General features: G+C 37.9%; 1 protein-coding gene across 18 annotated transcripts in view; it reads right to left on the bottom strand.

Annotated features, from left to right (window-relative positions):
• DPY19L4 (dpy-19 like 4) overlaps window positions 1-22,400 on the bottom strand; it is a 68,334-nt gene that overhangs the window by 20,282 nt on the left and 25,652 nt on the right. For 10 of the 18 annotated variants that reach the window (XM_086335943.1, XM_086335948.1, XM_086335941.1 and 7 more), the window contains 8 exons: window positions 19,880-20,003; window positions 15,121-15,255; window positions 12,507-12,638; window positions 12,309-12,407; window positions 11,687-11,760; window positions 4,528-4,686; window positions 3,702-3,821; window positions 513-633 (listed from right to left, as the gene is read on the bottom strand). In XM_086335943.1, the coding sequence (XP_086192069.1) occupies window positions 513-633; window positions 3,702-3,821; window positions 4,528-4,686; window positions 11,687-11,760; window positions 12,309-12,407; window positions 12,507-12,638; window positions 15,121-15,255; window positions 19,880-20,003 (964 nt within the window). The remainder of the gene's footprint in view (window positions 1-512; window positions 634-3,701; window positions 3,822-4,527; window positions 4,687-11,686; window positions 11,761-12,308; window positions 12,408-12,506; window positions 12,639-15,120; window positions 15,256-19,879; window positions 20,004-22,400) is intronic. The other 8 variants (XM_086335957.1, XM_086335952.1, XM_086335956.1 and 5 more) reach the window with 1 other exon arrangement.

Here is a 22,400-nt window from a genome sequence, read left to right as displayed (position 1 = left end):
AAGGAAATTAATCTTTTTTTTTTTATTTAACTATACTGCACAATATGCAAAATCTTAGTTCCCCAACCAGCAATCGAACCCATGCCCCCTGCAGTGAAAGCTTGGGGTCCTAACCACTGAACCATCAGGGAAGGCCCCGAATCATGTTTTATTTATCTTTTTATTTCAAGCACGTTATTCATAGCAGGTACAATGTAAATGTTCCATTCACACTGAAAACATCCCATAGTTCTAGTCAAACCAAGAAAAATGTTATAAAAATTAATTTTTGATAGCCTCTCAAATTATTGATTCACTTAATATTTTTACCTTCTATTTTTTAAGGATTTTGCATTGAAACACACTGTTTTTATAATCAGAAAGTACAAAAAAAATTTTTCCACAGAATCTTTTTCTCTACCTATAAATCATACATAATATGATCTACTCACGCTATTTCAATTGTATTCAACACGACTTCCATTCATATACTTGAAAGAGAAACAAGAACTTATCACAAAACAATGACTCACCAACAATACTGGGTGTACAGTTCGTAATCGAAGCCACTTGAAAAGTGTCATCCAAAGTTCAGGAGAACATACACCAAACGCTGCTAACATGCACACGTAAGGAGTCCACAGGTATTTCAAGCTGGAAAAGACAAAAAAGAGTCATACATTAGCTATTCTATGAACATCATTATTATATGATTTCTCTATTCTGAGTTGTTTCCTAACACTCATGAAAACATCACAATGTTAAGGCAGAATGAAAAAGCTTACCCTCTAATTTTCAGCAACAGATAGTTACTTCTTAAATAATCAAGAGACATGTGGGTTACTAAAATGAAGATTAGACATTAATATAGATGAGGTGTAGTAAAACTGTACTCTTGGAGAGAATATAAACTGTTTCACTTTCTCAGAAGGCAATGTGGCAGAACCTATAAAAATTTTACATAGCCCAAGACAAAGCCATTTCTAGTAATCTAGTTTATAGATATATTAGCATAAATGTTAAAAATATGTTGTTTTAATTACAAAAATAATAGAAACCTAACTATCCTTTAATATGTACTAATTAAACAAATCTTTATGAAAAACAAAAAAGTGAACTACAAAATTTTATGTATACTGTTACCCTAGTTTTTTGGTGACTTTTTTCCCCTAATGTACCTATATATAGTATAGTCAAAAGATAACATCTGGAAAGATACTGCTGACAGTTGTGGCCTTTGAGGAGTGAGATGGAAGGATTTTAATTTTTTAATTTATACATTTCTATACTTGTGTTTGTTACATGGTCTGCAGTGTATTACTTTTGAGATTAACTTTTTAAAAACAGGATTGAAAACCTGGGGCTTTTAACTTAAAAGTATTAAAATTCCAGGTGTACAGAAAAATCAACTTGCATAAATAAAAGACAGAACATTACTGTAAGTTGTAACTTGTAGTTGTAAGAGGTAATGGTAAAAGCTGAAGACAGAAGAGGAAGAGTTGAGAAAAATTTGTGGACATCATTGCTTCAAACAGATTATCAAAGAAAAACAACATCTCAAAGGATAACTTTTGTAGTTAATACTAGGAAATCAAAAATACCTTTCCAAGCAATATTCTTTGATGACAAACTCTAAAGAGACTAGAAGAATATGAGGCCAGAGTATAAATTTGAACTATTTTGGTTTTATAAAATAGCAAAGCTATGAAATGGGGAAAACAAAATAACATTCATTCATCTGATGAGTTATTTATCATGCACTTCAGGGTGACCAAAGTAATAGAGAGGAAAAAGACAAGACATGGCTACAGCTCTCAAGGAAGTCTTTATCAAGATGGAATAAAACTGAACATATGCATTTCTTGCATGGATGCTCAGTTGTGTCTGACTCTGTTACCCCATGGATTGTAGCCTGCCAGGCTCCTCTGTCCATGGAATTTTACAGGCAAGAATACTGGAGTAGGTTGCCATTTCCTACTCCAGGAGGCCTTCCTGACCCAGGGATCGAACCCACATCTCTTGCATCTCCTGCATTGGCAGGTGGGTTCTTTACCACTGAGCCACCTGGGAAGCAGCTAATGTGGCACTTGAACACATGGGAAACCATTAGAAAATAAGTATTAAAAAAATTTTTTATATGGTCTAGGGTTATGTGCAGAGAAGGCAATGGCATCCCACTCCAGTACTCTTGCCTGGAAAATCCCATGGACGGAGGAGCCTGGAGGGCTGCAGTCCATGGGGTCGCTGAGGGTCGGACACGCCTGAGCGACTTCACTTTCACTTTTCACTTTCATGCATTGTAGAAGAAAATGGCAACCCACTCCAGTGTTCTTGCCTAAAGAATCCCAGGGACAGGGGAGCCTGGTGGGCTGCCGTCTATGGGGTCGCACAGAGTCGGACACGACTGAAGTGACTTGCAGCAGCAAGGTTATGTGAAAGCAAAATGATCGATTTGAGACTGTATTGTATTTAAGGTTTAAAAAAATGAATACTGAATCAGGCTCTGAGAGAAGTAGTAGATGCATACAGAGTACATTTTGTTAGGACAGAGGAATCGTATTAGTTTCCCCAGTTAACTAATATTTCCTCCTAACAACCCCATTTCAGAATACCAAACCAGTTGTTCCAGTCAGCCGGAATCAACACTCAAGTCTAATTTGTAACTTGAAGAAACATTGATTCACGCTGAATAACATGTATATGACATCCCTTGGAACACAAACTCTACTGGAGACACTGTACCATTATGCCAATCCACTGATTTCTTAGTATCCAACCCTTCCTTACCGTTTATTTCACCTAGCCAGCTAATTAACATTTCAACCTTTAAATTCTCTTCCAATTCAAAGAGATGCCAGATGAATCCTTTTCAAACATAACCATGAGAAGACATGTTCTGTTTAAAAATCTTTAGTTTCCCAGTACCTACAGAGGTAAATGGAAACTCATCTAAATGGTTTTCAAGGCCAAGATATGGCCCTGACACACCTTTTCAGTTTTTCTCCTACTACTTCTTGAAGTGACTAGTGTTCCAGCCAGAGTTTGGAACACTCTGGTCAGTTCATCAGAAACAGGTAATAACCTGGACTTCTAATTGGTGTCTGAAGAGGTAACAAGGGAGTCTTGTAGGACTGAACCCTACACCTGTGGATTCTGATGGTCCTGGCAGAGAAGTGTCAAAACTGAGCTGAACTGTAGGATACCCAGCTGGTGTCCAGAGAATTGTCTGTTGGTATAAAGAAACCTCCTACCTACATTGAAACCGAGTGCTCAGAACCCTTTTACACTCTTATGTCTTATTTTTCACCTAAGTCAAACTTCAAAGAAAAGGGTATCATTTATTGAACCCTCACTCTCAAAACACCATTTACCTCTCCTTCACTTAGCAAAGTTGTGATTTTATTTTTGTGTGGTTAGTGTCTGTGACCTTTACTAGGCCATAAATCACAGAAGGTTAGAGACTTTTGCTGTCTACTTTTGTTCACCAGTGTACCCCTAGCAGCGAGCACAATGCTGGATCCTTTGAAGACATTCAATAGTTTTTGAACAAATTAATGCATAAGTAAATACTGGTTCATTATAAATAGCTCTCTAAACCCCAGTTATATTAAGGTTTTTTGAGTTTTTGTAGTGTTTTATAAATGTATTCTGGAAAGTATACACTAACTACCATTATAAAGGACAATTCTTTGTTAAAACAAATGGATCAAATACACACTTACCCTTCTATAATCATTGCAAGAGAACCCAGTAAAATAGTGTGAATCACATGATAAATTATTTCTGGCCTTTCTCCAATTCGTCCATCTTCAAGCGTGACAGTCTCTTTCAGGGACTTATCACTACCGAAAGAAATGTGTTTTTCACTACTTTGAAAAATCAAATATCTTTAGTATCCTCATAAAAAACACATAGGTAGTTTTTAAAATTTGAAAGTACTTTCTGCTGGTCAAACACCTAACTTATATATCTCCAAGTCTTTGAAAGAGGCTTTTTCAAATTTGGAAGACAACTGACTCAATGAAGATGAAACATGAAAGTTCAAGACTGTAATAAAAAAGAGACTTAGATACTTAGGTTCCTTGTCCATTATCACTGAACTAGTGGTTGATAAATCAATATAGTTAAATCATAGTTAGAGTAAGTTCTCAAAATTAAGATACTATATACAACCTCCTTTCAAACAGTATAAAAATACTTTTAAATAGTCAAACTTTATAATTTAAAATCACTTTTACTACTAGTTTCATTTATTTAGAAGAGATTATTCTTACAATAACTAAAAATCTTGAGTAGTGAATGAGTCTTTAAAAGTTTAACTGATTATTTAATATTATTCCTGCATTAAAAATGGACATTACATATTTAGATATATATGCTTAAATCTGAATTTTATCTGGTCAACTTATAACGATATTTTACATAGTGACAAAAAGAATTAAATTAGAAGCTATAAAACAAATACATAAATATTGGAAAGATATTAAATGTTTTATGTATTTCATAATTTATTAATTAGTAATATGATTGGTTTTCTTAGGTACTTACTTAATTCTCCTAAAAATAACTTGAATCATAGAAAGAAAACAAATAATTAACACTAAAATATAGAAAGGTAGTAAAGAAGACTGTGTCAATCGCAAAAAAAAATCTTGAGATGGTGCCTGAAGGGATTCTTGACATAGGAGCCAATTCATTGTAAAATTCCTACAGAAAACAAAAAGCATATTAAAATTACAGATGTTTTAAAATACTGAATATAAAAGTTATTTTTTATCTCAGTAAAAACTAAGACAAAACACATTTCTTTAGTCTACTAACTTACAACAAGGTCATCCCCTTTACAAATGAAAATAACAGCAGTAGTAACCCTCCTCAACAAACTGCCCTAAAAAATTTAAACTTGCTACTTTTTTATGATACAGCAATGTGACAATATATATATACAGTCCAATATATATAGGACTCAATATAGCTTTAAGGTAGTTTTATTTTCTATTTTTACCTGGAAGAAAACAAAAAATTCAGCTGTCTAGCCTCAACCAGCACAGTCCAATATGATAGTCACTAGCTACATGTAGCTATCAGCACATGCAACGTGGCAAGTGAAAATACTCTTCAGGCACAAAATATACACTGCACTTCAAAGATAAAAACAGCTGAAAAAAGGAATTTAAAAAATACAAAATATATCTCAGTAATTTTATACTGTTTACACATTAATTAAATTCACTTGTTTCTTTTTACTTTTTTTTAATGTGACTACTAGAAAATTATGTATGCAACTAATGTTACATTGTTATTGGACACTCTTGTTTTATATTAGATAGCTCTATCAGATAAACTGCTTTTTTTAATCCACACTAAATATAACCAAGACTCCTAGTTATAGGTAGATTTATCAGCATTCTCACTCCCAAATCATCTCTAACTTCCATTTAATCCTTAAATTCCCAGCCCGAGGGAAGGAGGTAAGTGATAAAGTGATGTTCAGGAATGCACACAGATGGACCAAGAATGCTTCACAAATCACTGGGTTTAAACTAAAAGATTCAAGTTTCTCAATGCGCCAAATAGCAATAAAACTGTATCAAAGAGGCTGTCATCGAAATCTTTTGTACCCAGGACAAATGCATCTTGTTTTTAAATACGCCTATTAAACCTACTAATTCTTTAAGATCTAATTCAAATTCCCTATTTAATGATCTTCTTTCCATAATCCTAATCTCAATCTTTCCTTCCCCATATTCCCATGGCAGTTCAATTATTGCTTTATTATAGTGCTTAATGCAATCTGCTATGTGTCAGATTGGCTTCCCAGGTGGCACTAGATAAAGAACCCGCCTGCCAATGCAGGAGACATAAGAGACACTGTTCGATCCCTGGGTCAGGAAGATCCCCTAGAGAAGAAAATGGCAACCCACTCCAGTATTCTTGCCTGGGAAATCCCATGGACAGAGGGGCCTGGAGCGCTACAGTTCATAGGGTCACAAGGAGTCAGACACAACTGAAGCAACTTAGAACGCATGTGTCAGACTGTAGACATTTTTGTATCCCAAAGAGTACCTGGCCCAGTATCTTGCACATTAAATAAATATTTATTAACACTTCTTTAGTGATTCTTAAAAGTTTCTCTCAACAGAAATGCTTCCTGAAATTCTGATCAACATTACAAACCCTGATATCCAACTGGTATATCTGAATATAAGGCACTTAACAATTTGTACCACCTATATGCCATTAATTGTATAAAAACTACCTAATGAGCTGGCAATATCCTTAAGGACAAGGACTAAGTTTTAATATTAAAATACCAAGTGCATTACCTTGTGAAGCAAATCTAGTACTTGACATGCAGAACAAAGGAGCACTATACAACATCAACTAAGAAATACTGAACAAAGCAGCCCTTAATGCCAGGTTCATTCTATTGTCTTCCAAGTGACAGAGGAAGTCAATGAAAATGCCAGTCGATTACGGATGTCTACAACCAATTTTTACTAGTTGCCTGCTGAGTTCAGGCCTACAAATATACCTTAAAAAGACATGGTCCCTAGCTTTATCAAGCACAGTTCAGTTCAGTTCAGTTGCTCAGTCGTGTCCAGCTCTTCGTGACCACTTGAATCGCAGCACGCCAGGCCTCCCTGTTCATCATCAACTCCCAGAGTTCACTCAGACTCACGTCCACTCACTCCACTCGGGTCAGTGATGCCATCCAGCCATCTCATCCTCTGTTGTCCCCTTCTCCTCCTGCCCCCAATCCCTCCCAGCATCAGAATCTTTTCCAATAAGTCAACTCTTCGCATGAGGTGGCCAAAGTACTGGAGTTTCAGCTTTAGCATCATTCCTTCCAAAGAAATCCCAGGGCTGATCTCCTTCAGAATGGACTGGTTGGACCTCCTTGCAGTCCAATGGACTCTCAAGAGCCTTCTCCAACACCACAGTTCAAAAGCATCAATTCTTCAGTGCTCAGCCTTCTTCACAGTCCAACTCTCACATCCATACATGACCACAGGAAAAACCAGAGCCTTGACTAGACGGACCTTTGTTGGCAAAGTAATGTCTCTGCTTTTGAATATGCTATCTAGGTTGGTCATAACTTTCCTTCCAAGGACTAAGCGTCTTGTAATTTCATGGCTGCAGTCACCATCTGCAGTGATTTTGGAGCCCCCAAAAATAAAGTCTGACACTGTTTCCACTGTTTCCCCATCTATTTCCCATGAAGTGATGGGACCGGATGCCATGATCTTAGTTTTCTGAATGTTGAGCTTTAAGCCAACGTTTTAACTCTCCACTTTCATCAAGAGGCTTTTTAGTTCCTCTTCACTTTCTGCCATAAGGGTGGTGTCATCTGCATATCTGAGATTGTTGATATTTCTCCCAGCAATCTTGATTCCAGCTTGTGCTTCTTCCAGCCCAGTGTTTCTCATGATGTATTCTGCATAGAAGTTAAATAAGCAGGGTGACAATATACAGCCTTAACGTACTCCTTTTCCTATTTGGAACCAGTCTGTTGTTCCATGTCCAGTTCTAACTGTTGCTTTCTGACCTGCATATAGGTTTCTCAACAGGCAGGTCAGGTGGTCTGGTATTCCCATCTCTTCCAGAATTTTCCATAGTTTATTGTGATCCACACAGTCAAAGGCTTTGGCATAGTCAATAAAGCAGAAATAGATGTTTTTCTGGAACTCTCTTGCTTTTTCCATGATCCAGCAGATGTTGGCAATTTGATCTCTGGTTCCTCTGCCTTGTCTAAAACCAGCTTGAACATCAGGAAGTTCATGGTTCATGTATTGCTGAAGCCTGGATTGGAGAATCTTGAGCATTATTTTACTAGTGTGTGAGATGAGGGCAATTGTGCGTTTGAGCATTCTTGGCATTGCCTTTCTTTGGGATTGTAATGAAAACTGACCTTTTCCAGTCCTGTGGCCACTGCTGAGTTTTCCAAATTTGCTGGCATATTGAGTGCAGCACTTTCACAGCATCATCTTTCAGGATTTGAAATAGCTCCACTGGAATTCCATCACCTCCACTAGCTTTGTTCGTAGTCATGCTTTCTAAGGCCCACTTGACTTCACATTCCAGGATGTCTGGCTCTACGTCAGTGATCACACCATCGTGATTATCTGGGTCGTGAAGATCTTTTTTGTACAGTTCTTTTGTGTATTCTTGCCACCTCTTCTTAATATCTTCTGCTTCTGTTAGGTCCATACCATTTCTGTCCTTTATCGAGCCCATCTTTGCATGAAATGTCCCCTTGGTATCTCTAATTTTCTTTAAGAGATCTCTAGTCTTTCCCATTCTGTTGTTTTCCTCTATTTCTTTGCATTGATCACTGAGGAAGGCTTTCTTATCTCTTCTTGCTATTCTTTGGAACTCTGCATTCAGATGCTTATATCTTTCCATTTCTCCTTTGCTTTTCACTTCTCTTCTTTTCACAGCGATTTGTAAGGCCTCCCCAGATAGCCATTTTGCTTTTTTGCATTTCTTTTCCATGGGGATGGTCTTGATCCCTGTCTCCTGTACAGTGTCACGAACCTCATTCCATAGTTCATCAGGCACTCTATCAGATCTAGGCCCTTAAATCTATTTCTCACTTCCACTGTATAATGATAAGGGATTTGATTTAGGTCATACCTGAAAGGTCTAGTGGTTTTCCCTACTTTCTTCAATTTAAGTCTGAATTTGGCAATAAGGAGTTCATGATCTGAGCCACAGTCAGCCCAAGTAAGATGGTAGGTGTTGCAAGAGGGCATCAGAGGGCAGACACACTGAAACCATACTCACAGAAAACTAGTCAATTTAATCACACTAGGACCACAGCCTTGTCTAACTCAATGAAAGTAAGCCATGCCTGTGGGGCAACCCAAGACAGGCGGATCATGGTGGAGAGATCTGACACAATGTCGTCCACTGAAGAAGGGAACGGCAAACCACTTCACTATTCTTGCCTTGAGAACCCCATGAACAGTATGAAAAGGCAAAATGATAGGATACTGAAAGAGGAACTCCCCAGGTCAGTAGGTGCCCAATATGCTACTGGAGATCAGTGGAGAAATAACTCCAGAAAGAATGAAGGGATGGAGCCAAAGCAAAAAGAATACTCAGTTGTGGATGTGACTGGTGATAGAAGCAAGGTCCAATGCTGTAAACAGCAATAATGCATACCACCTAGAATGTCAGATCCATGAATCAAGGTAAATTGGAAGTGGTCAAACAATAGATGGCAAGAGTGAATGTCGACATTCTAGGAATCAGCGAACTCAAATGGACTGGAATGGGTGAATTTAATAACTCAGATGACCATTATATCTACTACTGCGGGCAGGAATCCCTCAGAAGAAATGGAGTAGCTATCATGGTCAACAAAAGAGTCAGAAATGCAGTACTTGGATGCAATCTCAAAAACGACTGAATGATCTCTGTTCATTTCCAAGGCAAACCATTCAATATCACAGTAATCCAAGTCTATGCCCCTACCAGTAACACTGAAGAAGCTGAATGGTTCTATGAAGACCTACAAGACCTTTTAGAACTAACAGCCAAAAAAGATGTCCTTTTCATTATAGGGGACTGGAATGCAAAAGTAGGAAGTCAAGAAACACCTGGAATAACAGGCAAATTTGGCCTTGGAATACGGAATGAAGCAGGGCAAAGACTAATAGAGTTTTGCCAAGAAAATGCACTGGTCGTATCAAACACCCTCTTCCAACAACACAAGAGAAGACTCTATACATGGATATCACCAGATGGTCAACACCGAAATCATATCGATTATATTCTTTGCAGCCAAAGATGGAGAAGCTCTATACAGTCAGCAAAAACAAGACCAGGAGCTGACTGTGGCTCAGATCATGAACTCCTTATTGCCAAATTCAGACTTAAATTATCAAGCACACAGCCTCTTAAAGGATTCTTTTATCTTAGTAGATAGGTATGATTCATGCTCCAGAAGACTTCTCTAGTGGTTAAGCCACGTAAAACGCTTGGTTAACTGATACATCACAACATTAAATTTTATGCATGGTATCTAAAATCCCATGTAATCACAGCAAATGATGATAAGGTTCTAGGGTCTACTTATGAACTAGAGAAGTCTTCCTGACTGAGGGATCAAACAGATCCCCTGGAGAATATTTACCTATACATTTCGCTAGATTACATAGAATTTTAGATACTGTGCATGAAGTTTCATGCTGTGATGTATTAGTTAACCAAGTGTTTGACATGGATTAAACACTACAGAAGTCTTCTGAATCATATCTATTTACTAAGATAAAAGAATCCTTTAGGAGGCTGTGTGCTTCATAAAGCTAGGGACCATATCTTTATAAGGTATATTCATAGGCCTGAAACTCAGGAGACAACTAGTAAAAGTTGGTTGTAGACCTCCATAATCGACTGGCCTTTTCACTGACTTTCTCTGTAACCTTGGAAGACTCTAGAATGAACCTGGCATTAAGGGCTTCCCTGGTAGCTCAGTTGGAAAAGAACCTGCCTGCAGTGCAGGAGACCCAGGTTTGATCCCTGGGTCAGGAAGATTCCCTGGAGAAGGAAATGGCAAACCATTCCTGTATCCTTGCCTGGAAAATCCCATGGACAGAAGAGCCTGGTGGGCTGCAAACCATTCCTGTATCCTTGCCTGGAAAATCCCATGGACAGAAGAGCCTGGTGGGCTGCAGTCCATGGGTTGCAAAGAGTTAGGCACGACTGAGCGACTAACACTTTCATAGGTAAATATATGTTTTCTGTTATGCAAATGGATTCTATCAGTATATAAAATCATTTATTTCATTTTAGATTTTAAAAATGCACTTAACCAACAAACAAAAGTATACTATTTTTGAATTTAAAAAGTCAGCTTCTGGCGCAATCCACTATTATGACCAAAGGTGAGATTCTTTGCTAAGAAATAAATATCTTACTGACTACCTCATTTTTATGCCCAGACCCCATTTTTATTAACGCACAGATTTGTAATACACCATGAACCTTTTTTTAATTGAATTACAGTGACTTCATACTCTTTTTTTGGCTGCACTGGGTCTTTGTTGCTTTGTGTGGGCTTTCTCTAGTTGCATGAGGAGGGGCTACTCTGCTGCAGTGTGCAGTCTTCTCATCGTGGCAGTTTCTCTTACTGAGGAGCACAGGCTCTAGGTGTGAGGGCTTCGTAGCTGCAGCACTCAGGCTCAGTAGTTGTAGCTCGGGTTCTAGAGTGCAGGCTCAGTAGCTGTGGCAGGTGGGCTTAGTTGTTCTGCAACATGTGGGATCTTCCTGGACCAAGGATCAAACCCGTGTCCCCTACATTGGCAGGCAAATTCCTATCCACTGTGCCACCAAGGAAATTCCCATGTTCTTTTAAATATGAGCATTTTGCTGGTTAGAGGTTAAGATTTCCTTGGTTCTTTATTCATTTTAAATCTTTAATTTATCCTGACCTTAGACTGTATCATCATTTCTCATTAAGGGAGAAAGTAGTTACTGTGATGCTACTGAGGTTTAAGTATATCTAATTTTAAAAGACCTAAATGAGATATTTTTTAAAATAAGAAAAGTATTAATGTCATATTTCTTCTAGATATTATAATATCCCAGATTATTTTCTGAGTGGTATGTAATTAGGTGCCTACTACCTCCTTTGATTATTTTTGCTCTTTATCTTCTAAGTGGTATAGCGTTAGGTAAACTTACATAATCTAAAACTTACTTAGTCATATTTAGTCCAAATTTTACTTCAAGGAACTTCAGCATATGTCCATTTTCTTTGTGTGGGACAAACATCTGGAGGATAAAAACACTAGTTAGAACTATTAGTTGTAGAACTATTAGTTATGCTTATAACAATATGCTTTTGTCCAATACTAGAACTAGAAAACATAGCAAGATTATGAAACAAAAAATGTGAATTAAAAATGCATGGTATAACTATGAAGCAAGGAGATTTATTGGCATAAGTCAATCACATTACCTTATAGTTAAGCATAAAAGTATAATGGGGTGGTAAGAAAATTTTAACCTTTTTCCACCTAGCATAAACAACTTACCCACTCTTGTGAATGTCTTTTACTCATCTGAATTTATTCTACATATTACTTAATGCTAATTTGGGTAATGATGACATTTTAAATTAAATGAAAAATAAAGTAGAATTTTTAAAAGTATATATAGAAAAAATTCAGAATCCTATTTTCCCACCTAATATACTAGGTATGATTACTGTTCAACTAAAAATATTACTGTATAAACTCTATTGTTATCCCATTATTCTCATTAAAATTAAATTATTCAAATTGCTTTACTACATGAATCTCCAACACAGAGTTACTTACCTTCATTATAATATTCAATGTCACTGTCAGAGTACACACCAAGTAAAAATTAATCACTTTCATTATTTTAGCCACAAAAGTTCCTTTCTTCACATTCAGCTATGGGGAGGAGGAACCATATGAACAAATAAGTGAGATTTTTTAAAAAAATTAACAATTTAAAAATTCACCCCAAGAATGATAGTCAATTCTACTTACCTGAAGGCACTTAGCAAGCATTAAGGCTACTACTAAACTTAATAAAGGAGACACCAATAAAGCTGAATTCTCAAACTGCAGTAAATATCCCAGAAAGAGAGAAAATATATAGATTTTATAAACTTCATGAACCTGTTGGGACAAAAATGAGAATAAAATGAATTTTACTGTACATTTTTTTCATTAGATAAAATTTGACTACAATTATAAAGTAAATGCTCTACTATAATTTTGGACAGTGTTGTACAACCATTCAATTTGTACTTTTATTGTCATGGAATATAGTTCTTTCTTTTTAGAAAGAACTCTCCAGAAACAAAGTAAAAAGCTTTGAAATCATGGATGTCTAAATCAAACTAAAAGAACCTTCTTTAATCCCAGGCTCTGACTTCATTTCACTTGGTTTGTCTTGTCCACCTGAGCAACATCAAGCTATGTAAGTAAAAAATCGTAATCTTTAGCAGTAGTCCCCAAAGCCTACCCAAGGAAAATATATTGCCATGAAATACGGCACCAGCGAAAAGTATTTTTGTACTTGGTCCATTTAACAGTGACAATAAGAAAGCTAAATTTAATTTCCTAATAGAAGACCTCCTAGTTCTTCTAGAAAGTTATGTCTTACTAGGTTTCTTTTCTAAACTTCAATAGTATAACTTAATCTACCATAAAATAGATTCCTTTTATTGAATAGAAAGGGGAGAACTAAGACAAAATATAGACATTAGTTGGGGTGAGGGGGAGGAATCAAAAGGTAGAGTGATCTTAAAAAAAAACACAGAAAGAAAAAACATCCCTAAAAGGCCAGAGCCATTTTTTAAAAAAATACCTCACTGTTGGGAGACTGACACAGTCACAAGGAGAGGGCTCTACTGATTTTCTGGGTGCTAGTAATATCCTATTTTTTCATTTTGGCTGCTGGTTCTCTTAGTCCAAACCTATGCCTCTATCCCAGATTCATAATGCTGGGGCCAACCTTATCATCTATATTTCTGCTTTTCCATTTGGCTCCCTATTAAGTTCTGCCAATCTGTGTTCCTGAGAGGCAAGGTTGGAGGACAGAGCAGGGATGTATTCCTTCCTGTGGCCTGCAGTTCCTGGGTGGATCACCTTAGCAAGGCTTCTTCACGCCAACGGAGTAATTCCTTCCTGTAACAGCAGTTCCATGCAGCTGCAGTTTTCTTAAGCTTCAAGAATCAGCTTTATCATGTCTTCTTACCCCAGAGACCATGGGATCAGCTGGCCACAGTACCATTCTCAGAAGTCTGGGTCCCTTTTCCAGAGAGCCCTTCTTTCCAGTACAGAGATACCAGCAAAGTGGAGCAGTGGCTCTTTATCAGAGGTCTATTTCAGCTCCATGGGGGTCCCTCCTCTAAACTTCTAAGTTTTAATAATTTCCAGTTCTTCCACAGCTTCTAGGGTGGTAGCTGCTTCCTGAAGCTTTACCTCTGTAATACTTTTAGGTACTTATTACCCTTTCACTTAACAAGTTAACAACTTTATACTTGGTTAATGATTATTTAAATAACCTCATCACCAGGATTCTGGACCAAGTGGAAGAAAAAGGATGAGCATGAAGATTCCCAAATTTCTAGATAAGACAATATATTAAAAACTCAATAAATGTTTATAAATAAGGAAAAGAAAGATAACAAAGCAAAAAAATAAAAAGATAAACAAAGGAACTGAATGTCTACGGGAAACTACTGCTGACAGGAGTATAATCAATATAACTCTTCTGGGGAAAGGCTTGGTATCTCTAGTTAGATTGAATATGCACTATCCTTTGACTTCTAATTCCACTATGAGGTATATCTTCTAGAAAAATCTTCTGAGCAGGGTGATATGTATATGAATGCTTATAGCAGCACTGGTCATATGAACAATAAACTGGAAAAAAGCTGAAATGTTATTTAGCGGCAGAATATATTAATAAATAAAAATGAATGAAATATAGCTGTATATATCACCATGGATGAATCTCAAAAGCAAATCAGGCAAAAGTAAACAATACATTATAATTTAACAACGTATTTTTAGGAATACATAGATAGGTGGTAAAAAAAAAATAAAAAGAAGGAAAGGATTAACAAAATTCAGGACAGTTAGCCTCTGTTGGAGAGGGAGCAGGATATGACTGGGAAAAAGGGGCTTTCAGGGTTTTGAAATGCTCCAATTCTTGGCCTGGGTGTTCAATTACTCATATTTTTTCTATACACTATATGTGTGCTCAGTTGCTCAGTCATGTCCAACTCTTTGTGACCCCTTGGCCTGGATACTCAGCCCATGGGATATATATAGCATACATAGACTCTTTTGAACATGTCCTATATTTTACTTTTTTAAGAAACAGGGAAGATGGAGAAATGGCTAGAAATAGAGAGGAAGCACAGGGGTGACTTTGGTTAAACAGCCCAGGCTTAAGGGACTCTCAAAGTGCTTCTAAAAGGACTAGGGAAGAATGAGTTTAACAACCTTTTAAGTAGAAGTATAAATCAGAGCCTATTAAAGCATTTCAAAATAAGTTTAAAAGCTAAATGGTTTTTATACAACCTTATAAACACTAGATTTAAAATTCTGCAGATTTAAAGTCATAATTTTGAAATGCCATTAATACCTTGTCACTCTGCTCCAGTGAAAAACTATCTAGCAAGAAGAGAGATATTGCTTGAAGAAACAAGAGATAGTGGCTGTACTCCCACACCATCATAAAGGTGTAAGTTGAAGCACTCATCAACAAGTAGCAAAACCTCTAGGGAAAAGAAAAGAAAGAAATTAGTGTTAACAGCTTTGTTACTATACAAACCCATAAGGTTGTTACCTGAATTTCTGCAGCCCTTACTGGTTCTATTTTAAAGCAACTCTTAAAACTTTTTTTAAAAATCACGTAATTATGATTAAATCTTTACATAAACAATAAGATCTTAAATCAAACGTTTTACAAAGAAATCAACCACTTGCCCTTCATGTTCAACATCATATTGAGAACCTCAGGAAGATAAAAAAAAGAAAAGAAGAAAATTCAGTAAAATTTTCTTTCATTCTGAGAGATAAGGTAGTAAGTATTTTTAAATGGTGGCTTTTACTAGACTTGACTGCTGGGTGGTCACTACTACTGATTCAGGTTGATTCAGGCGCAAATCTTCTTTCAAACACACACACACACACACACACACACACACACACAATGTGTATGTATAGGGTGAATTCAAGGGGAAGCAAACATAATGGAATGACAGTTTATATATATATATATATATATATATATATGTATGTATGTATCTATTTGGTTTCTAAATTTTAGTGAAGAACTCATACAAAATTGGGCTTTCCAGGTGGCTCGGTGGTAAAGAATCCACCTGCCAATGCAGAAGATACAGTTTCAACCCCTGGGTCAGGAAGTTCCCCTGGAGAAGGAAATGGCAACCCACTCCAGTATTCTTGCCTGGAGAATCCCACAGATAGAGGAGCCCGGTGGGCCGGGCTACAGTCAATGGGGTCACAAAGAATCAAACACAACAAAAGAGCAACAACATACAAAATACTCCAGATAACTGAATTTTAATCTTTATCTTCCTTGTCCTGATTAATTACTTAGCAGCAACACAATTTGTAACTTTTTTTTTTGCTCTTAGCAACTACACAGGTTATTCTTCAAATATTTTTTGGTGAGATATTTCAAATACATTTTGGAAAAAGGTACCTCAGACGTTACAGTAATCTTGCTTTTGCTTCTTTCAACTATTACAACACCTCCAAGATTTCCAGCTTTTCTATTCACTTTAATTCTCTCCTGAAGAAACTGCTCAAAATCGGCAGCACCCAAGATTCCATCTTCTGCAGGGTGGGTATAGTGAAGTGAAAGTCGCTCAGTTGTTTCTGACTCTTTACAACCCCACGGACTATACAGTCCACGGAATTCTCCAGGCCAGAACACTGGAGTGGGTAGCCGTTCCCTTCTCCAGGGGATCTTCCCAACCAACCCAGGGATTGAACCCAGGTTTCCTGCATTGCAGGCGGCTTCTTTACCAACTGAACTACGAGGGAAGCCCTACAGGGTGTGTCTAGTCACGAGTAAACTTCAGGACCTTCTTCTTTCTTTGCTCCCCCATGCTATAAGCTTTTTCACAGGCATCATGGCGGCAGAAAGTGCAGTTTTGTTTTCTTAAAAAATTGAGTTTTAAGCTGAAGGGTTAAGAATACACCACAGTAAAAACTTGCTCTTTTTTAACCGCCATGTTTTTATACAATCCTTAATATTGCTACTGCTTTAATATTTGAATAGATATTTTGCTCTTGTTGTGTACTCTGGAGTACCAGATGTGTGTGTCAGTTGCTTAATTGTGTCCGACTCTTTGTGACCTTATAGACTGTAGCCCACCAGGTTCCTCTTTCCATGGGATTCTCCAGGCAAGAATACTGGAGTAGTTTGCCATTGCCTTCTCCAGCAGATCTTCCCAACCCAGAGATCAAACTCGGATCTCCTGCACTGCAGGGTGGACTGTCTATTATCTGAGCCACCAGTGAAGCCCAGTACCACATGAGTGGTTACACATAATCAAATAACTGCTAAACATAATTTACTTCCTTTACGTTAATATTGAGAGGAAAAAAATGAAAGAGGATGGGAGAGGAGGAGGGAGAAACTCATGGAATACTTTCAAAATACAGAAAAATAATTGCGCTTAAATAAAAAAGGAGAAAAATATGTAAACAAAAATAGGAGTATAAGCTATTCTTATATCCCTACAAAAAGCACCAGGTCTTTGGTAAACAATAATGAACTGAAGGGAAATATACTTTTCACTGTGTATCTATCCACTTACACTGATATTTTTTTTTTTTTTACCATCTGTATAACATAGATGCGGAGAAGGCAATGGCACCCCACTCCAGTACTCTTGCCTGGAAAATCCCATGGATGGAGGAGCCTGGTAGGCTGCAGTCCAGGCTGCAGTCCATGGGGTCGCTACCAGTCGAAAACGACTGAGCGACTTCACTTTCACTTTTCACTCTCATGCATTGGAGAAGGAAATGGCAACCCACTCCAGTGTTCTTGCCTGGAGAATCCCAGGGACGGGGGAGCCTGGTGGGCTGCCGTCTATGTGGTCGCACAGAGTCGGACACGACTGAAGCGACTTAGCAGCAGCAGCATAACGTAGATGTATTTATTACTTTTTAAATGTATGTATTTTATTATTATTATATATATGAGGGCATTTCGGCTGCACTGGGTTCCCGCGGCCTCTGCACAGGCCTCCTCTGTTTGCAGTGAGCCGGGGCTGCTCTCGAGCTGCAGTGCACAGGCATCTCTTCGTGGTGGTCTCCCTTCTCACAGCACACGGGCTCTACAGCACAGGCTCAGCAGCTGTGGTGCACGGGCTTAGCTGCCCCGCACTGTGTGGAATCTTCCTGGACCAGGGATTGAACCTGTATCCTCTGCCTTGGCAGGTGGACTCTTAACCACTGGACCACCAGGGAAGTCCTTTTTTAATTAAAACAATTTTTTAAAGTACTAGGAAGAATACACAACATGGCAATGAAACAACGATATTCACAAAAATATAGAATATGGTATAGAAGGGAAAAATAAATTTACACTTTATTCTACCTCTTCTGAAACACCTTTTAAAATAAATAATTTTATTTTTTTTTTAAAGAAACTTTTCTGACATGGGCTATTTCTTAAAATGTTTATTATTAGTAATATACTTCCTGATGATTTTTTTCATTTTTGTTTACTTTTTTTGGCTGTACTGGGTCTTTGTGGCTGTGTGTGGGCTTTCTCTGGTTTCAGAGAATGCTGGCTGCTCTTCCTTGCGGAGTCTGGGCGTCTCATTGTAGTAGTTTCTCTTGTTGCAGCATTCAGGCTCTCAGGTGCACAGGCCTGGTTGTTCCAAGGCATGCGGGATCTTTCTGGACCAAGGATCAAACCCGTGTCCCTTGCTTGGCAGGCAGATTCTTAACCACTAGACCACAAGGGAAACCCTGATGTGGACTATTTTTAAAGTCTTTTATTGAATTTGTTACAATATTGCTTGTGTTTTGTATTTTCATTTTTTTGGCAGCAAAGTACGTGGGATCTTAGCTCCCAGACCATGCACCCTGACTTGGAAGGTGAAGTCTAAACCACTGTACCACCAGCGAAGTTCCAGAAGAATGATTTTATTAAAAATCATTTTATCTTTGATAGGGAATTCCCTGGCAGTCTAGTGGTTAGGACTTCACTACCACTAAAGAAGGCACGGGTTTCATCCCCGCTAGGGAACCTAAGATGCCTTGAGGCATGGCCAAAAAAAACCCAACACATCTTTTTTTGTGGCAAAAAAATTTTCACTTTAATTCAAAATAATGGTAAATATAAAGAAGCTTAGGCAGTTCATTTTGCTATGTTACACTTTTAAACAAAAACTGAAGAACTATTCTTCCCTAGAAGGCTGCACAATCTAACAGGAAAACATTCAATTAAAGACTTCCTATTATAGAAAATATTCCTCCTTAGAAAGGTCTTTACACAAGCCCAGCAAAAGAAAAATTACAAATCTCAAATGTGTTATTATTTTAGGTAAAAAAGGAAATTCTAGTACTACAGAAAATGAAATAAAGTTTGCTATGCTCAGGACATCTGACATCCCTGAAAGAATATTTTTCAGAGATTTCACAAAGGAACCTTAAGCGAATCCTATTTCCTAGCCAACCAGGTTCCTGTAGTCAGTCCCTTTTTCAGGCTGAGAATTCTTAATCCAAGACAGGCAGACAATCAAAAGATTACTACATTGAAGTCAAGTTCAATATAATTGGTTGCCTTTTATAATCGTATTTATTTTATTTTATGCATTTAAAATCATTATTCTGAGATGGAGTATCTAAGCTTCACCTGATTCCTGAAGGGTTTACAGCAGTAACAACAAAAAAAGTTAAGAATCTAAACCACCCAGGACAGTCTCCTGAAGCTTACCTATACCTCAGTCACAGAAAACATAAAGGCAAACAAAATGTAAAATGTAAATGTAAACAAAATGTGCATTGCTACCATTGCTCTCACTTGCGGTCACTTTCTAACTTCATTAATATTCTTCAACTCGTGATGATTAAAGGCCATGAATGTCCCAAAAGTGAGAGAAATAGAAAAATAATGAAACATTCATTTTCATAATAAAATATTCTTCATATTTGTCAAGTAACTGCACTAAAACAAGTAACATCTCCCTTCTCCTAAATATAATTTACTGTCAGACTACAGAAAAAGTTATAACAAGATTATCATGTAGTAACTAGATTTCACTGAATATAACAACTTTTCATATGAATAGCTTTAAAATTATATACCACATTTGCAATATATCAGAATTGTGACAAATAAATTTGCATCTTACCTCTCCATAAGAATTTAAGTTGCTTTTTAAATAGCCTGTCAGTGCAGCAACTTGGCATGCAAAGTACGGTAGTGCCCAGTTTTCTCTTAAAGGAATGGAGTGTTCAATTCTTGTTGTATCTACCCTAAAATAAACCATAGATGAACAGCAAAAGAGCAAGACGTTGTATTTGTGTAACACTACACTTTTCAAGGCACTTTCACACACATCTCATTGTCCTCCATATCCTGTGAGGTAGGCATGGACAAAGCCATCATTACCTATGCGGCATCTTACAACAAATTCATTGTTTCACTACTACCTGACCTCCCACCCAGGGAGACTCAGTGCTGCTGTGTCTGCTTGATGAATAGATGGGCCTTTGTGAGATTTTGAAAAAGGCATCTCTGCTCGGGGCAAATACAGCCTCATGCTACAACACACAACTTGTTGCAAGTACACTGGAGTTCAACCCCCATCTTCCCTTCCCTTAGAAAAGACATGGTTATCCCTCTCTAGAGGGGTATCTCTAGACATGGTTATCTCTCTAGAGCACAGTGTGCACTATGGAATTAGCAGTTCTTATACTAACTCTTATGTAAAAGGAATAAGAAGCTCAGAGAAGTAGTGACTTAAATCATTTAGCTAGAAGATGACACAATTAGGATTACAATGCATATCTTCTAATATCTACTTAATACTCCTTCCAGAATTAACATTACAACAGCCCTGTATATGATAGATCTAGAGAGCTCTGAAAATTTCCAGAATCACAAACACAATGTTTTCGGAGGTGCCTCCTAAGTTTCTCCTGTATCAATCTTCATTGCGTGTTGTCTCCTATGCATATCCTCTAACACAACGGACTCCGTTCCTAACAATTAAATTTGGATCTCCATAAATTCAATGGCTATTTCTGCGCCCGCCGCCCCCCACACAAACACAATGGTGCTACTGCTTTAAAATACTTCATGAAAATTGCTGCATAATTCTCCTAATGGAGACAAACATGTTTGCATTTATTTTGGTTCAATCAAACTGCGGTACAGGGACTTCCCTGGTGGCAGAGCGGTTAAGAATCCACCTGCCAATCCAGGGGACAGGGGTTCAATCCCTGGTCCGGGAAGATGCCATATGCTGCAGAGCAACTAAACCCGTGCACCTCAACTACTGAGCCTGTGAGCCTCAACTACCAAGCCCGAGTGCTGTCAGGGCCCCAAGCAACTACTGAGCCTGTGGGCTGCAAGGACTGAAGCCCACATGCCTAGAGTCCGTGCTCTGCAACTAGAGAAGCCACCACAAAGAGAAGCCCAAGCACCGCAATGAAAAGGAACCCCCTCTCCACGCAAATAGAGAAAAGCCGCACAAAGCAATGAAGACCCAGCACAGCCATAAAAAAGTAAGTAAAATTATTTCTTTTAAAATTGTGGTACAGGGAATTCCAGGTAAGAAAAACCCAAGTAAGACGGTAGGTGTTGCAAGAGGGCATCAGAGGGCAGACACACTGAAACCATACTCACAGAAAACTAGTCAATCTAATCATACTAGGACCACAGCCTTGTCTAACTCAATGAAACTAAGCCATGCCCGTGGGGCAACCCAAGACGGGCGGATCACGGTGGAGAGATCTGACAAAATGTGGTCCACTGGAGAAGGGAATGGCAAACCACTTCAGTATTCTTGCCTTGAGAACCCCATGAACAGTATGAAAAGGCAAAATGATAGGATACTGAAAGAGGAACTCCCCAGGTCAGTAGGTGCCCAATATGCTACTGGAGATCAGTGGAGAAATAACTCCAGAAAGAATGAAGGGATGGAGCCAAAGCAAAAAGAATACCCAGCTGTGGATGTGACTGGTGATAGAAGCAAGGTCCAGTGCTGTAAAGAGGAATATTGCATAGGAACCTGGAATGTCAGGTCCATTAATCAAGGCAAATTGGAAGTGGTCAAATAAGAGATGGCAAGAGTGAATGTCGACATTCTAGGAATCAGCGAACTCAAATGGACTGGAATGGGTGAATTTAGTAACTCAGATGACCATTATATCTACTACTGCAGATAGGAATTCCTCAGAAGAAATGGAGTAGCCATCATGGTCTAAAGAAGAGTCAGAAATGCAGTACTTGGATGCAATCTCAAAAACGACTGAATGATCTCTGTTCATTTCCAAGGCAAACCATTCAATATCACAGTAATCCAAGTCGATGCCCCTACCAGTAACACGAAGAAGCTGAAGTTGAACGGTTCTATGAAGACCTACAAGACCTTTTAGAACTAACAGCCAAAAAAAGATGTCCTTTTCATTATAGGGGACTGGAATACAAAAGTAGGAAGTCAAGAAACACTTGGAATAACAGGCAAATTTGGCCTTGGAATATGGAATGAAGCAGGGCAAAGACTAATAGAGTTTTGCCAAGAAAATGCACTGGTCCTATCAAACACCCTCTTCCAACAACACAAGAAAAGACTCTACACATGGACATCACCAGATGGTCAACACCGAAATCAGACTGATTATATTCTTTGCAGCTGAAGATGGAGA

The sequence above is a fragment of the Bos grunniens genome, chromosome 14 (genome assembly GCF_055505025.1).
Source record: "Bos grunniens cultivar Pamir isolate PY7600 chromosome 14, Bosgru_T2T1.0, whole genome shotgun sequence".
NCBI lineage: Eukaryota > Metazoa > Chordata > Mammalia > Artiodactyla > Bovidae > Bos > Bos grunniens.
Note: the sequence above shows the minus strand (reverse complement) of the source record. Positions and strands in the feature narration are given on the sequence as shown.